The sequence below is a fragment of the Ascaphus truei genome, chromosome 15 (genome assembly GCF_040206685.1).
Source record: "Ascaphus truei isolate aAscTru1 chromosome 15, aAscTru1.hap1, whole genome shotgun sequence".
NCBI classification, from domain to species: domain Eukaryota; kingdom Metazoa; phylum Chordata; class Amphibia; order Anura; family Ascaphidae; genus Ascaphus; species Ascaphus truei.
In genome coordinates, this window is record NC_134497.1 from 51485599 (window position 1) to 51503821 (window position 18223).

Consider the following 18223-nt stretch of genomic DNA (forward strand, 5'->3'; position numbering starts at 1 on the left):
TCGCAATGTATTACTTCCTGGTAACATTTTTAATAAATAAATCCCTGCTTCAGCACAGGTGGTGCAGTCATTCTGACTTAGCCACTGATTGAGCCACCTGTGCTGAAGCAGGGATAGCCTTAAAACCTGACCTGTTGGTGGCCCTTGAGGACTAGCCACCCCTGATTTAGATGGAGCCTACAACATTTTCCAAAGCATTGTTTGCCCTTCCCACCACTCAAGAGGTTAACTGCTTGTATTTGTTCAACTCTCAAATCTGAGACAGCATCGATGCAGCCGCCTGGAATCATGTGTACAGTACATCAATATTTAAGTGACTAGATCCAACTACAAGCCTAAGAAAGCTGGGAGGTGATGCATATCACAAAGGTGCTGCTCTTTAAGTGGGTCCAAAATACATCATAATTTTTTGCAAGAGGTCATGTATATTTCCTCTTGTAGTTGAATGCTCTTCAAAATCACAAAGTGAAGCCTAATATTTATTTTTAAACCGGACTTCTTCAAGGTTGCCTCGGATCTTCCCGTATTTTTTGGATGTTCCACGAGGAGAAGGGATTGGGGATTCTCTGAATCAGGTAAGATAAACACAAGAGAAGTCATATTGCAGTATGGCAGATGTCTTAAACAGTTCTTCAAATAGTTGATTCTTGATTTTGTGACATACAGTATTTTGTAGCTAGACTGATCTGTTTACTGGCGTGGACAACATTGCATTCCGATAAGCTACATGTACAGTAGATTGTGGTTTAATTGTCAGAACGTTTAAGTTATCTCGGTCTTCCTGATTGTTAAAGAACAGCATTATTATGAGTTTATTTGTTCATGTTTTGGTTAATGCAGTTATACTGTACATATATTAAAGGCAGATGATTAAAAAAAAGGATTTGCAAACTTTCTTTTCTAAATGATTCTCAGCTACTGGAAATATTTCACTACATTAACATAAAAGAAACACAGAGCTTTGTTTTTTATTCTTGGCTTTGATTTTCATGGCTTAAACATGGTTACATAAGACATATCCAAGCCTTGAATGACTTGCACAGTGCCCATAAAACTGCAAATAATATTTAATTTTCAGCATCTTGTTCTTCTATTCATACCTCATCCACAATGCTCAGGAGTGTTTTATAATATATATGTACATTGCTAGGCAGTAAAATATCCTGGCACAGATCACCCTTTTTAGTATAGTTCAGTAATACAGATACACATTTTGGAAATCTTCTCCTGAAGCCTGTGCGTTTTGCAAAACGGTCATACATTGATAATATACATGGAAAGTCTTTTTGGCTGCAATTGTTGTTCGTTAAATGTATATGGTCATAATGAACTGTTTTTTCTAGACTTGGATTGTGATTTCTTGGTTGCACATATGCCTGGTTATTCTAGAGAAATATTTTAGTGGAAATAGTCAGTGATTAGCCAGAGAACAATGATATGTATCCTATATATCTATAAAGCACATGAAAAAGCAATACAATGTTCCCTGCACTCATTTAAATCACTGATTCAGCCTCTGATAATCTTTATCTACATTTATTATAAAGTAGCCAAAAACAGAACATGAAACAGGCAGCATAATGTTTCGGGTATTCCCTTCATCAGGTGTGACACGGGGGGCTGTCTGTTTCGTGTTCTGTTATTGGCTACTTTATAATAAACGTGGATAAAGGTTTTCAGAGAGTGAATCAGGGATGTAAACGGGTGTGGGGAACATTTTTGTGCCTTTCTATGTGAATTTTGGAGCAGCGAGTCCTACTCCCTGTTCTGACCAGCACCCAAGGAACAATATAAACTAAAAGGGGAAGTGCAACTGCACTTTATTGCTTTATTTCAACTGTGTTATATCTTAAAGCACCATCAGCGTTTTATCAAATATAGTCATGTTAAAGCAGCAATGCTGCCAAATTTAATGCTCACCTATTTGTAGCTGAACCACACTGTTTCTAGCCCTGGGGATCTCCCGGTGTTGTGACAGGTTTTTCCCCTGGGCATTTAAATGGGCTACCAATTGGAAGCCACAATGGATGAAGTTGCGGTTTCCTGTTGGCCTGCGGGACCTGCAAGATTTGGCGGCCATGTTGATCTCCCGAAATGGGGGTAGAAACGTGGTAACTACACCAGCAAGCAGCACCGAAAACCAGAGGGTCCCTGGAGCTAAAAGTAACGCGCTTTAACTTTGGAAGACCCTCTTATTCGAAGCCTTCAAAGAAAAAGAGAGGTTGAAAATAGATGATCAGACAGGATTTCTGCTTTAATAATATTAATGACTGTGGGAATACCAGAAACTCACTCAGTGTAAAGCAAATAATTCAATTTATGGGCAAATAATGGCCCTGCTAGATTGATAATATAGGGTTACGTTTAGAATAGTTACATTCTATTTTCCCTCTAAATATGTAATTAACGTTCTTTTTATGTAATATGAGTGTGTACAAAGTATTGTACAAATAATTTAACTGTTAGTGCACAGGTAAACAGGTGCATTTTTGATTTTCACCCTTAAGTACGATTTGCCAAGTGGAAGGAAGACTTAGGGAGGCGTTACTGTAGATCAGTGTTTTTCAAAGAGGGTTCCCCAGGCATTCATAAATGGTTCCATGCAGTTTTCAGGTCATTTGAAAATTATAGAAATTATCAGTGGAGGTAAAAGTACAAAGAACATGTTTGTAGGGAAATGCTATAAACCATATGTGAGATTGATGGAGAAGGCATCAAAACTAGGGCATGTTTGCATAATGGGGGATTTTAATTATCCTGACATAGACTGAGACATTGAGATTAGCATTACAACAAAAGGAAATAGTGTTTTGGGGTGCTTAAAGGCAATAATATGACCGAAATTATTGGGGAACCAACCAGGAGAGGGGCAATACTGGATTTGGTAATACCAAACACTGTAGAATAAATAGCAAATATTCAAGTCCTGGAACATTTGGGTAACAGTGATCATAACACAGTCTCATTTGAAATAAATTATCAAAAAACAGATTACTTGGGTTCAACAAAGACCTTAAACTTTAGAAAGGCAGATTTTAATAAACTGAGGTCTAATCTACAAGTAATACACTGGGATTATGTTTTTGCAGGGAAAAATGTAGAAGATAAATGGGCAGTCTTTAAAACATTGGTAGAAAAGTACACTTATCAGTGTATACCCTTGGGTAATAAGTATAAAAGAAATAATTCAAAACCAATGTGGCTAAATAAACAGGTAGGGGAGGAAATGGACAAGAAGAGGAAGGCGTTTAGATTCTTTGTCAGAAGGGACGGAGACATCGTATCAGAATTATAAGGAATGTAACAAAAATTGCAAAAGGGCAATCACATTAGCAAAAATGGATAATGAAAAAAAAATTGCAATAGAAAGTAAGGTCAACCCTTAAAAGTTCTTTAAGTACCTTAATAACAAAAAAATGAGAAAAGAAAATATAGGACCCTTTCAGTATGAGATGGGTGTGACAGGAGGGGGTAACCAGGCTACAGTATCTAATAAAGGTTAAGCCTTCTGGTTACCCGTGAAACCGTAGCTACATAAGCACCATAAGCCAATAATACACGTTGAAAATAAAGTGACCCCTACTTTTTTCTGTTTTCATGTTCCCTTGGCCATAGAACTTTGAGATTTCTTGTGTGTCAGTTTTAGGGGGGATATTTGGGTAGAAATACAATTATTTTGGTTGCAGGACTGTGGGGGCCGAAGTTACCAGTAGTCCTTTAATTCTCCCCAGCGAGCAGGCATTATTTGCGGGTATGCGGGGTGAATTACACCAGGGCAACCCAGTGTCCCCCAGACTCCTGGATTTCGAGCCCAAATATACCAAAACCATTTCCATTATAAATATAAGGTTCCCCAAAGTGTATACTTTATTAAAGTGTATGTTATAATGTTTTAGACATTTGCTATAAGACTCTATACAGTCAGCTAAGGATAGACGCCAGCATGTCTGTAGAGAGTCCGTAGTTCAAAGAGGAGCCGGAATGTTGAGAGGTGTCGGGGTGCTAAGTGGCCGGGGAAGGGTGAAGAACTAAGTCCGGAGAACAGAGACCCCCTTCGGGGAGGACCATCTGGTCTGCCAGACTTAGTGGAGCCTGCCCAATAGGTGGCAATGGATTGACTGGGGGAAGCGGCAGAATGTCGGCGCATTTCCCATAGGTCAATCCGTATGTCCCGTACACAGGACATCACGAGCTGGCTTGGCACGCCCCCTCTCCTGACGTCAGCCAAAGTACAAGCCCCTATTTCTTTTGGCTGGCGGGGAGGAATTCCCCCACTCTGATTGGTCGCTCCTCCTATCTCCATGCTGAAAATAGAACAGCGGAAAGTATGTAAGGAGAAGACCCAGTCAGAGAACCGAACCTTCCTGTGACTTGTCGATGAAGCTAGGGCGGGCGTTTCAAAGTCGCCTTGTTCGAAATAGCAAAGCAACCGGCTTCGTTTTGCAGTGAGAAAAGCCTGCCTCGCAGATAGTAAGCCCCGTCTTTTGCGGCCAAGTTCTACAAATCATTGTAGCGGTCATGGTCAGGATTTTGTGCTGAAATCAGTTCCAGGAGATTCAGGACTAGGTCCCGGTCAGGATTTTCTGCTGGATTTCGGTCCAAGATGTCCGGAACAAGGTTCCGCCCAGGGTAAGGCCTCGCAAGCAGGTGCCCTGCACCTAGGAAAGGCTGGATCTCATACCGCAGACCCCCGTAAGTGTGTATATTTCTGTATTTTGTGTTTCTGTGTGTTTCCAAGATTTTTATCCAAATAAACCTCATTTTATTTCACTGCCTTGTTTTGCCTATTGACTGATCCCTAAAATATAAAAGACCTTGTTTACCATGACAATGGCCAGGCAGATTATAATAATAATAATAGCATGTTCTTGTATATCGCTGCTAGTTTTACATAGCGCTTTACAGAGACATTTTGCAGGCACAGGTCCCTGCCCCGTGGAGCTTACAATCTATGTTTTTTTTGGTGCCTGAGGCACTGGGAGATAAAGTGACTTGCCCAAGGTCACAAGGAGCTGATACTGGGAATTGAACAAGGCTCCCCTGCATCAAACTCAGTGCCAGTCAGTGTCTTTACTCACTGAGCCACTCCTCCCAAATATTGGAGATATGGAAAAAGCAGAGGTATTACACAAATTATTTGCCTCTGTGTTTACCAGGGAAGAATCAATTTCAATAGTAGTGTCGCAGGAGGAAGCCACAACCTCCACATTAATTAATAATTTGTTAACTGAGGAAGAAGTTCATAGGCGGCTTGAAAAAATTAAAGCAAATAAGGCACCTGGCCCCAATGGCGTACATCCAAGAGTTCTCAAGAAGTTAAGTTCAGTAATAGCCAAACCATTACATTAAATATTCAAGGACTCCATTTTCACAGGCTCAGAAGCACAAGATTGGCGTAAAGCAGATGTGGTGCCTATATTTAAAAAGGGAGCTAGATCACAACCGGGGAATTATAGACTTGTAAGCCTGCACCTGGATTGAAAACTGGTTGAAAGATAGACAACAGAGGGTTGTCATAAATGGAACTTTTTCAGGTTGGGCTAAGGTCGTGAGTAGAGTACCTCAGGGATCGGTACTGGGACCCTGATTTTTAATTTGTTTATTAATGACCTTGAGGTTGGCATCGAGAGCAAAGTCTCCATCTTTGCTGATGATACTAAATTATGTAAGGTAATAGAATCAGAGCAGGATGTAGTTTCTCTTCAGGAGGTTTAATACAGATAAATGTAAGGTTATGCATTTGGGATGCAAGAATAAAAAGGCGACTTAAAAATAAATGTGGATAAATTGGTGGAATCCTTTTTGGAGAAGGATTTAGGAGTGCTTGTAGACAGCAGGCTTAGCAATAGTGCCCACGGTCATGCAGTAGCTACAAAGGCAAACAAGATCTTGTCTTGCATTAAACGAGCAATGGATGGAAGGGAAGTAAACATAATTCTACCCTTTTATAAAGCATTAGTACGACCATACCTTGAATATGAATTACAATTTTGGGCACCACTCCTTAGAAAAGATATTCTGGAACTAGAGAGAGTGCAGAAAAGAGCCACCAAATTAATAAAGGGGATGGACAATCTAACTTATGAGGAGAGGCTACCTAAATTAGATATACAGTATTTACATTAGAAAAGAGGCGTCTAAGAGGAGAGATAAGATAACTATATACAAATATATTCGGGGACAGTAGAGGGAGCTTTCAAAAGAACTATTCATCCCAAGGGCAGTACAAAGGACTCGGGGCCATCCCTCAAGGTTGGAGGAAAGGAGATTTCACTAGCAACAAAGGAAAGGGTTCTTTACAGTAAGGGCAGTTAAAATTTGGAATTCATTACCCATGGAGACTGTGATGGCAGATACAATAGATTTGTTCAAAAAAAGGTTGGACATCTTTTTAGAAAGGAAAGGTATACAGGGATATACCAAATAAGTAAACATGGGAAGGGTGTTGCTCCAGGGAGTAATCCGATTGCAAATTCTTGGAGTCAGGAAGGAATTTATTTTTCCCCTTTAGAGATATCATTGGATGATATGTCACTGTTTTTTTTGTTTTCCTTCCTCTGCATCAATAAGTCAATATAGATATAGGATAAAGTATATGTTGTCTAAATTTAGCATAGTTTGAACTTGATGGACACATGTCTTTTTTCAACCTCATCTACGTAACTATGTACCAAATACAGAAGAAATTTACAATGCATCTGATCTCAGATGCGTTATTAGAGAGGGTTGGGTTTCCTTACAATGCATCTGATCTCGGACATGCTATTAGAGGGGGTTGGGGTTCCTTATATAGCCATGCATAATAATGGTATATTACTTTCTCTCTGTTGGCAGTAGTAAGTCCTGGTAAGTACAGGTATGCCAGCAGTAGTTATGAAGGTTTTCCCTCACACCATGGTGAGGTGCCCTTTGTATGGAGGGGAGTGGCTGTATGCTCTGAGTCCCTGGATAGTGACATCAGGGATGCGACTGCCTCCTGAAGTATATAAGGCACAACACAGTTAGTGATAGTGTGTTTCAGCAGCTGTGGAAAGTTGTTGGGAAGTTGTATTGCCTGCATAAGGGATTGTAGGAACACTTTGTGACCCTAGTGAAGTAACTAGCGGTCCAGGTTGACCAATCAGCCTGTCTAAGCCACTCTGTGTCCAGGGACCTGGCACAGAGAGGATCTCCCTAGGAGAAGAGGGAATCCCACTTCAATTCGGGAGGGCGTACCTGGCAAAGGGACAGCACGGAGAGATGTGCGGCTAGAGCTGGCAGCTGCATGGGGCAGTCTGCTACATCACCATCTACAATAAAGATGACCTTGTTAACGATACCCCAACTGTGTGAGTGTGAAATTACTCAGCAGTGGATGGCACCACCAAGAAGGAGTTCCTCACCAGGACCATCTCCCTGCGGAAACACAGATCCTGATGAGGTGGAGGCGCTGCACATGATGTAAGTTGAACTCGCACCCACTACCTCAGCTACCTGTCCTGATGACATCCCCTAATACCATCAAGCGGGAGACTCAGGAGTTCTGTTGCCTACAGGTGCACCACCAAACACAAACACGTAATGGGGGATGGTTATTAGAGTACCCGGGCCAATGTGAGATTGGGGGGGGGGGGAACCCGTTACAATTGGAGGCGCTGCTGAGATGATATATATCTATTAAACAGGACAGGCTTTTGCTAGGCACACACTAGGAAACAGGGAAAGTGTATGCTGCCACTTTGTGCTGCGTTGGGATGGAACCGCAGGGATACCCTGGGAACCTGAGAGGAGTTAGTGGGTCTGGAGAGGGGCTATAGCTGTCCGAGTCACCTTGAGGTCGCGCTAGGGGTAGGACGCCTGAAGGGAGAGCCTGTTAACTAGGTCAGGAGTCCTGGAGAGGGTCTGCACTAGGCTGACCAAGAGAGGTAGACGCCCAAGTACTGCATGGAAGCCCCAGAGTACTCTAGCCATTCCAGATCACTTACCGAAGGGAGCACAGACTGGGAGGAAGGAGATACAGTAGACACTGAGAGAGTGAGCCTAGCCTGAGGTAGTTCAACACGAGTTAGACCTATGTTGAAACGGAGAGCGAGAGGCTCAGCTGCCGAAGGAAAGAGTGGACATTGTGGCGGACGTGAGTCAGGTATAGCGGAGGAGCAGGCTGTGACCTTGCCGGTACCTACTGTCCGGCCCCGTCCCCCAACCCCGTCCATACCCAAAGTTAGCCCCAAGGCCCTAGTTCAATCCCCTGTCCCTGTCACCTGTTCATTCGGGTCAACCTCTAGCCTGGGGATGTCACGGGATTCCCGGGTCCTACCGAAGAACGGACTGGAAGCCTGGACTGGGGAACTTCAGATGATGGGTCGGAGGGTGGAGGGAGGATTTCCCGACGAGGGGCGGTACCCAGTGATAGCACTAGCATGCTGATTATCACGGGTGGACACTGGTCACAGCGTAAAGAAAGGTTTGCACCATCTGAGGGTACTTCAGGGGTATCATCGGGGGGATTGTTATTAGAGTACCCGGGCCAATGTGAGATTGGGGGGGGGGGAAACCCGTTACACTTACAATGCATCTGATCTCAGATGCGCTATTAAAGGGGGTTGGGATTCCTTACAATGCATCTGATCTCGGATGCGCTATTAGAGAGTGTTGGGGGTCCGCAGAATTTCACAATATAATTATAGGGTTCCTTAACCAAATAAAGGTTAAAAAAAACATTGCTGTAGATTCAGATGGTGCACAAATTATAGAGAAATGTCACATTATGCATATCTGTGTTGTTTGTTCTCATTTTCTGCATCAATAAATGTGCAAGTTATGCAGTGGCGCTAGATGTCAGAAACCTGATTAACACGTTTCTTACAATTGGCGCAGTCTGGAACAAAAATGGTGCAGTACCTCAAACCAAACCGTTATTTACGGTTTGCTAGAAGTCACAATTACATGGTCCAGGATCTTGAGCTAGGTTCTCCTGCTTCAAAGATGGTTCCGTTATCCCTAGGCATGGGCAATTGGAGATCCATGTTTTGTCTTGCATGTTAGCTCACACTATTAGAATATTCCTGTGTGTGCTTGTAATATAATGTGTCCTATTCACATTTGAAACAGTTTTGTAAAAAAAAATACCAGTATTGGAAAATAACTGCTTTGCTAATAATATTTGTCTTTTGTATTTCTATTTTTATTTCAGCCGCTTAAATTTCGTAAGCATTGGGCAGTACTGTTACTGAATACCATGGTTCATAAGAGCAAATCATTTTGGATTGCCAATTTTCAAGAGCACGTCATTAACATAAATATCGGAGGGTTGAAGAAGCGTATCAGTTCTGTCACTCTGTCTCAGTTTCCAGATACCAGACTGGGACGATTGCTATCCTGTGAATCAGAAGAATCTATTCTACAAATCTGTGACGACTACGACTTGGTCTCCAAGGAGTTTTACTTTGATAGAAACCCAGGCCTTTTCCCCTATGTTCTGTACTTCTACGAGACTGGGAAACTCCATATGATGGAAGACCTGTGCGCCTTCTCTTTCTCTCAAGAAATTGAATACTGGGGAATCAGCGAATTTTTTCTAGACTCCTGCTGCAGCTACCGTTATCATGAACGGAAATTAGAAAACAGACGTTGCAACTGGGATGAGGAAAGTGAGGTGAGCAGTGTTGACACCTCGGTAGATGACATTTCTGACATTAACCAGGACCTAATGCGTTTTAATACATTAAAGTATGGCAATTTGCGCAAACGACTATGGCTCACTATGGAAAATCCTGGCTATTCTATACCTAGCAAAATATTTAGCTTTGTTTCCATTTGTGTAGTTCTTCTCTCTATATCTACAATGTGCATTAACAGCATGCCGGAATACCAAAAAGTAGATGAAGATGACCTTCCTGTAGATGACCCGATACTCCACAATCTTGAATATTTCTGTATCTCCTGGTTTACTTTTGAAGTATCCTCAAGGTTGATCCTTGCACCGAACCATAAGAAATTCTTCAAGCATCCATTGAACCTTATTGATATTGTATCTGTACTACCATTTTATTTCACCCTTTTGGTTGACGTGACTGTTGGCAGTGATCCAGAGTGGGGAAATTTGAGCAAAGTAGTGCAAGTATTTCGGTTAATGAGGATTTTTCGAGTGTTAAAGTTGGCACGACATTCAACTGGACTGCGATCCCTTGGAGCTACACTTAAGGTAAAATATGTGGATTTTGATTTTAAGTACAATGAGCTGAGCATTTAGAACTCTTCACAAAAAGTATTATAAACCAGTGGTGACCATTTAAATAAATATTACCATTCTTAAAACACTTTTGTGAACAGGCCGTAGATTTAGAAAAGGTCTAATGTGGAGAATATTATAGTATATGTTAGGAAAAAATTACGCTTGTTAGGAAATAATAATGGAATGTATATTCAATGTTATGTTCTGCCATTTCAGTGCTTGCAACAAAATACGTTACAATGCATTGCACATACTTTAAAGCAAAAATCAACCATGCACAATATTATTTTTGTGTCTTTCGTTTGGTTCTGTTAAGGAGTGTGCCCTAGTGCATGACTGCAATAGTTCTACACTATGTTATTTATTTATAAAATGTGTTACCAGGAACTAATACATTGAGAGTTATCTCTCCTTTTCAAGTATATCCTGGGCACAGAGTTATGCTGACAGATACATAGTTACAAATACATGGGTACATTAGGTGAACAGGGTTATACATTATGTATAAAGACATTGCAACAGTTTAACATATTTTATCTTGTAGGCGTATGACACAGTTACAGACCAGATTAAAATGTGAGAGAGGAATCCCAACAAGGGGTTGAGCTGCAATTCACGAATATCTTTATTTTTTTATTATAAATCACAGAACAGCTTACAAATTAATTGCACCAATACATTGAATTATTCACTTCACTGAGTATTTTTTCTTTTTCTTATTTTAAGAATTGCACTTTGAATTGGTTTGAGCGCCATCTTTGGTAACACCGTTTTTTCAGATTAAAATGTGAGACAGCTTTAGTTTCGAAAGAATTTAGACTGGTGGTGACTGTGCGAGTCGAAGGTAGATTGTTCCCGGTGTGAGGTGCACGGTAAGAGAAGGAGGAGCGGCTGGATACTTTGTTGAAACTTGGGACCGCAAACAATCATTTGGAGTCAGATCTCAGATGATAAGTGCTGCGTGTGGTAAAGGTGAGGAGCTGGTTAAGATAGGTGGGTAGCTTGCTCAGAAAGTATTTGAAGGCAAGACAGGAAAGATGAACTTTGCGCCTAGACTCAAATGATGACCAATCTAGTTCTTTGAGCATTTCGCAGTGATGTGTGTTGTAATTACATTGGAGGACAAAGCAGCATATTGAGTTGTAGAGGGTGTCTTGTTTGCTGAGGTGGGTTTGGGGTGCTGTGCCATATACTATGTCCCCATAGTCTGTAATTGGCATTAACATCTGCTGTGTGGTGTGCTTTCTGACCAGCGGACTTGGAGAGGATTTGTTCCTATAAAGTACACCTAGTTTTTCATAGGTTTTGGATGTCAGAGTATTAATGTGCAACCCAAATGTTAAATGGGAGTCACACCATATGCCCAGATATTTAAAACTAATGACAGGAGCTAGGATGGTATTAGAGTTGGTTCTGATCTGTAGCTTTGTCATTGGTAACTTTAGAAATTTAGTCTTGGTCCCAAATACCATTGTTACAGTCTTGACAGTGTTTAAAAACAGTTTGTTTTGGAAAATCCAGTTTTCAAGTCTCAAAAAATCAGATTGAAGTATGTGTTCAAGGAAAGAGAGGTTAGGGCTGTGTGCATACAAGATTGTGTCATCTGCATACTGTTGTGGCCCCTTTTATTTCCTACATCCCCGAATTTGACACAATCTTCTATGCACACAGCACTAACATCTCATGTGTATTGAAGCTCCCTTATAAGCTTTAGGAAGATCATTGATGAATACTGATAATAGTAGGGGCCCCAGAACAGATCCTCGCGGGACACCCCAGGTGATATCCAAAGGGTTGGCGTTAGTGCCCGAGATGCACACATGTTGGAATCTACCCGATAGGTACAGTAGGAATGAAACCAGTTTAAAGCATGTTTCCCTATTCCAGAGCATTGAACAATGTTTAGCAAGATAGCATTATCAACAGTATCAAAAGCCTTTGCAAAATCAAGGAATTTTGCACCAGTAAGTTGTCCCAGTTCCATTCCACACTGGATCTAATTGCAAACGTTTAGGAGGGTAGTTACTGTGGAGTGTTTGGGGCAAAAAATCCAGATTGGAATTGGCTAGGGAAATTGGTCTTCGTATAGTAATCGCTTAATTAGGACATGGGACTTAATCCATGACTTTTGATAGTATTGGGAGAAGAGAGATTTGCCTGTATTTTGAGACAGTGTTTTTGTCCCCACTTTTCAAGATTGGGACAACTCTAGTAGTTTTCCAGGTCTTAGGGATATGGCCTGCAGACAGAATAGAGTTGACTAGGGAGGCAAGCGGTTTGGCAATTGCAGGGGCACCAAGTCGTAGGAACTTAGATTTTTGTCCCAATTTTGCAATTAATTGAAACCCTGTAAAATAGTATATTATTCCCATCTACACACATGATGTGTGACGCTCCCATGATGTCATCTAGCGATGACGGTTTAGCTTTCCTTTTGCTACAGGAGCAAGAATGACCCCATCAGCAATACTGGGTTTAGTGGCACGTATTCTTATCAGGTAGATACAATAGTTAATATGATTAAAACTCGAGGGTTCCCAGAAAAAAAAACAATCAATATAAACTATCAGCACCAATCAGTGCTTTAAAAATCATAGCAAGAAAAATGTAGGCAAATAACACTGAGTGAATAATGTGCAAGTGAATATATACAATTATATAATACAACCATAAGCTCTGAAAGAAAAATACATTTTCCAATGGTTTTGAATCTAAGCAAAAGCAGATAACAGAGCGCAAGTATCCTCAGGTGTATATGTGAAAAAATAAAGAAGAAATATATGTACGAAAATAAATGTGATTTAAAAAATGGCCGTAGGATACTCACGTGGTATCCAAATTAAGCAGGCGATTTAGAGGACCAAACAGCAATGGATCTTGAAGTATTTCTGGTAGATAGCGAGGTCTCCCCTCATATGTAATAACAAAGAGAGAGAGAGAATATAGTTCTATATGTATTTACTATTGCATAAAGGAAGTGGAGATACACTTACAAACATAAGTTAAAAACAAGCAGTATGACCCCATACATATCGTAGGAGCCGTCCCGGAGCTCACACCCTCTACCTCTTCTTCTTCTCCTCCTGAGTGCCCGTCCGCAACGTCACTTCCGTAAATAGGTACCGCATGCAAGGCGCACGGTGTTACAGAGCTGGAAAGTATTTTCCTCTTCTTTTGGTGTTGGGTTCCCTGGTCTCCCAACACAGATCTGCCCTACGCATTTCGTCCAGATCAACTTCCTCAGGGGCTATGCATGACCCCTGTGGAAGTTCATTTTCTTTGTTAGATGTAACGGGTCCTCCCTGTCCCAATCTCATATTGGGCCTCCTCATGGAACTCTCGCTCTGGTTACAGGGATTTTGGTGGTGCATACCTGCTGGTAACAGGAGGGCCTGGGTCTCCCGCAATGTCATGGGGGATAACAGGACAGGCTTCTCTGGGGCTGAGCCCGAATTCTTCTTAATGGTGCAGTGCCTCCATCTTGTGCAGCCCCCAGTTGTGTGGGGTGGAGTATCTGGAAAAGAGTTATCTCCCTCTCCTCCCAATATACTCCACTCTTAGGCAGGAGGTAAAACAAAAGGGTTCTTTATTGTCCAGACCAGTAGCAGCTTATGCACAGCCCACAGCACTTCATCAGAAGTGTGTTCACCACCAGGATGATCTCTAGACACACTCCTTGTCAAATATAAGAGCTGTCCCTTTTTCCTTCCCTTACTCCTTTGTGGAGCAAGAGAGTATCTCCCCTCTCCCGTAAGGGAGAGCATTCAGCTTACCAGAGCCCTGGCAGCTTAATTAGAACCCACCATCCTCTTTCTGAACTGCAGAGGAACCACCTCTCTCAAAGCTAGAGAGGAACACACAAAAAAGGAAGGGGTAATCCTTTTAGTACAGATTCAGTAGTCCCACCCCTGTGCCTTTGACAGACACCAGGCATGAGCACTACCTTCTCTGACCAACTGAATCACAGTGGTTGGGGCAAACCCATTTTAACTCTTGGCAAACCTGCCCTTACCAGGGATTATTGCACAGGAGGAGGACAGAATAATAGCCCAAACCTACCAGGGATATACAGATATGAGGGGAGACCTTGCTATCTATCCAGGGTCAGTTTAACCATTTGGCCAACTAAGCGGCCGCCGTCTAATGTAGTGTTCTTACAGGCAGGGGATTTCCCTGAACAGGGATAGTGCTAGGCAGTTTCCTCCATCCTGATTGGCTGCATTACTTAGCAGCAGCCAATCAGGGGGAGCTCTCAGGAGACTGGGGACTCGCCAAGAAAAAGGAAGCAGCATAGCTGGCTGAAGAGAGTTGAAGCTGTGCATGTATCTCTGCCAGGGCTACCAACAGAAATCATGGGGCCCAGGACAAATGAAAGGAGCAAAACTGGCGGGCAGCTGCAGCATCCCCCGCGGCTGCTGCTCGGTTGGCGCGTGGGAGGTGCGAGTGGGAGGTGGGCTGAGGGGGGGGTGGTGGGGCGCAAGACTTGGCAGGCGGCTGCAGCATCCTCTGCTGCTGCTGCTCGGGGGGGAATCCTGGGTTGGCGCTTCCCTGCCGTCCATCCCACGTTGGGAGCAGGAGGGGGGGAACGGGCCCACAGGCAGCAGGCCAGACACCCTGTGGGACCTCGGCTCTGCACATGCGCATGGGGAATCACAGCCATTTATTTATTTATTAAAAAAAAATTTTTTTCATATAACGGGCAGGCCCGCGCAGGGGGCCCGGCCGCTGGGCCCCCCTGACTCACGGGGCCCGGGACGCCCGTACCCTTAGTCCCCCCCTGTTGGCAGCCCTGATCTCTGTTATGTGTCTCTGTCTGGCGCTCTGGCCTGGTGTGTGTCAGTGTGGGGGGTGAGAGTGTGCCAGTGGGCGGGAGAGCATGCCACTAGTGGGGAGAGGGAATGTCAGTGGATGAGGGGGGAGATTGTGTCATTGGTGGGAGGTGGTGGGAAGAGAGTGTCAGTGGGGGGTGAAGAAATGTCAGTGGGGGGGAGAGAGAGTGTCAGTTGGGGGGGAGGGAGAAGAGAGTCAAAGAGAGAGGGGGGACGAATATCCTTGCACTAGCCCTGTATCTACCAGAAATACTTCAAGTTCCCTTGCTGTCTGGTTGCAGAGAGGTATATCCTCTAAATCGCCTGATTTATTTGGATACCACGTGAGTGGAATTATCCTAAACCCAGTTTTTTTTCAATCATTCTTATCTTCACACAGTGCTTCACTATATTTCCATTTGTTTTTTTCACATATATACATGTACCTGTAGATATTTGCGGTCCATTATCTGTTTTTGATTTGAAAAGCATAGTACACCTACAGTATATTGGTATAGCTAGATAAGATCATGTTTTCAGTTTGGTCTTTAAAATTGTAATTCCATGATGAAAGTTGCTGTGTGGCCCCTACTACAGGTGCAGCGGCTGTTATTCAAACATTTCACGCGTTGTATACCTCGGAATACCCATGTGATGGCGTGCAATTTCTTCCAACCTTACCGCGTGTTTACTCGTTTTTTATCGAGTGCAGAAAATGGCATTTTAGTGTTTTGGTTTTTAAACACCTGAAATTGACACAGTAGCACAGTACTGTACACATTACAATTCATTCATTTCTGCCACGGATACGCAAAGAATTGCACCCAAAGAAATCATAGTCCATGAAATTCAAACAAATCAACTGCGGTAAACACAGGCACGAATGCCGCGAGGAATACAGCAGACCACATGAAACCGGCTCCGTGAAATGTTCGAATAACGGCCGCTACATTTGTAGGTTAACACCACTCGTGTATTTCTGTGTCAAGAAACCTAACTTATTCACATTCATCTTTCTATTTTTTTTTTTAAATAAAAAATACAGAGATGCATTTATTAAATCTCCTGGTTCTCTCTGGTTGGCAGCTGCATAATATTGCAAATGTTGAATATTTGGGATTGATCATTCCTGCTCCAACAAATTTGAAGAACCTTATTTCATCTTAACACTGACAAATCCTGGTTGTCTTTACTACATGCCACAACCTTCAAGAATTTGATGGATGTCTGCTGAAGACTGTAGATACTGTAAAATCACACCTTTTCGTATACAGAATATTCAAGCTAATTATACCTGTGTTTTGTTGTCTTTTAGCATAGCTACAGAGAAGTAGGAATTCTACTCCTTTACTTGGCTGTTGGCGTCTTAGTTTTTTCTGGCATGGCATACACGGCAGAAATGGATGAAGACACGGGATTTGACACCATTCCTTCGTGTTGGTGGTGGGGCACAGTGAGCATGACGACTGTCGGCTATGGAGATGTCGTGCCTGCAACTGTTGCTGGAAAGTTAGCGGCCTCCGGTTGCATCTTGGGTGGGATATTAGTAGTTGCCTTGCCTATAACGATCATTTTCAACAAGTTTTCGCACTTTTACCGCCGGCAAAAAGCTCTTGAGAATGCAGTGAGGAATAGTGACAGAAAGCCCAGCAAAGAAGACAACAAAACTGAAGACAACAATTCTGAACATTTTTCCGAGCTATGAAGGAATAAACATCACCGTCATGATATATATTTTTTAAAAGTACAAACACGTCTCAACTTCAGGGGGCATCACAACACTTTACAAACAATTTAAGAACAATTAAACTTACATCTAGAAAATTAGACAGAACTCAGACAGGGAAAGCCAAAAGGAAGAAATGAGTCTTGTGCCCGAAACAATGGTGAAGTCAGTACGCACCTGAGCTATGGTGGGGGCCTATTCCAAACCTCTGAAGCTGCACACAAGAAGGCTCGTCTACCAAACATAGGGGCAGAACCATTGGCATAGACAGGCTGACCCCCACCCTGAGGACCTGAGATCATAACCAGTATCCCTCTGAGGCATCAAAAGAGACTGCAGATAGACAGACCCTTCTAGGGTTTTGAAGGCCATAATGACAGATAATAGGTAGAATTTCAGCACATATATACATGCATGGTGCTAGAGGGGTGTATCTTCAAGACTGTATATGCTACATACTAAATGTCTTTAAATTCACCAAATCAGTGACAAAGCGGTCACTTTATCATGAGTGCGGGAATTCTGGTTTCATTTCCCCTCTGGAGACCCATTCTTCCCGGGATACATACCTCTGAAGGGGCTGTCTCGGTGGTCACGCAATACAGCAGTTTCATGGTCCCATGTCATGTAGGGCAATAGGAAGCCGCAACGTCATGACATGGGACCTTTAACCCTGCATTAGATACCGGAAGCACCTTTAGAGGTATGTATCTCGTGGAGCAGGGGGTCCCCAGAGCTTAAAATAATGTGCGTAATGTGTGTTTTTAAGGAAATGCTTCTTTAAGATGTTAAAAGTCCATTAAACTGAACTTTGTTAAAATATATGATACTCATATTATATTTCTATTGATCCAAAGGAGGGCAAACCAAAAACCTCAACGAAACATGACAGATGTCTCATAAAGGGAAAAAAAAGTCCTTCCTGAGTCCAGATTTTCCCCTGGAAAAACACCTTTCCTATATTTCATTGAATCAGCATATTGTCTATTACCTGCCTCTTTTCTGTATAAATAATCCTGATTTGGATAGCCTTTCCTCAGAAGTTAGGACTTTCATTCCCTTTATTAACTTGCTAACTCTACTGTACACTTTTTCCAATTCCATAATATCTTTGTTTATGGAGAGGTGTCCAAAACTGTACCCAATATTCAAGGTGCAGTCTTGCTAAAGATTTATACATGGGCAAAATTAAGCTGTCTACCCTTTTATCTATACCACATTTTACACATGATAATATCATGTTTGCCTTTGCAGCTACTGACTGACATTAATCAATATTACTAAACCTGCTGTCTACAAGCACTTCTAAATCCTTCTCCAGTGCGGATTGACCTAATTATGTTCCATTTAATTTGTAGGGAGCAAGCTAACAATAAAATTATTACTATTCCAAATTAGATGTTTATACCGTATCTTTAACAATTACAGGCATCACACTAATTAATTCTTTATTCAAACAGCCTCATTGCACAAAGT

General features: G+C 42.3%; 1 protein-coding gene across 1 annotated transcript; it reads left to right on the top strand.

The window, feature by feature from the left end:
• The first annotated feature begins 327 nt into the window (after window positions 1-327).
• Window positions 328-17994, top strand: LOC142467000 (delayed-rectifier potassium channel regulatory subunit KCNS1-like). The gene is made up of 3 exons (XM_075572631.1): window positions 328-575; window positions 9173-10183; window positions 16337-17994. The coding sequence occupies exons 2-3, from the start codon at window positions 9218-9220 to the stop codon at window positions 16724-16726; spliced, it is 1356 nt and encodes a 451-aa protein (XP_075428746.1). The 5' UTR covers window positions 328-575; window positions 9173-9217; the 3' UTR covers window positions 16727-17994.
• The last annotated feature ends 229 nt before the right edge of the window (window positions 17995-18223 follow it).

Excerpts from the sequence above, each read along its gene's own strand:
- LOC142467000 (XM_075572631.1), top strand. The coding sequence starts at position 9,218 with ATGGTTCATAAGAGCAAATCATTTTGGATTGCCAATTTTCAAGAGCAC. Across the intron at positions 10,184-16,336 it reads CCCTTGGAGCTACACTTAAG|CATAGCTACAGAGAAGTAGG; the intron begins GTAAAATATGTG and ends GTTGTCTTTTAG.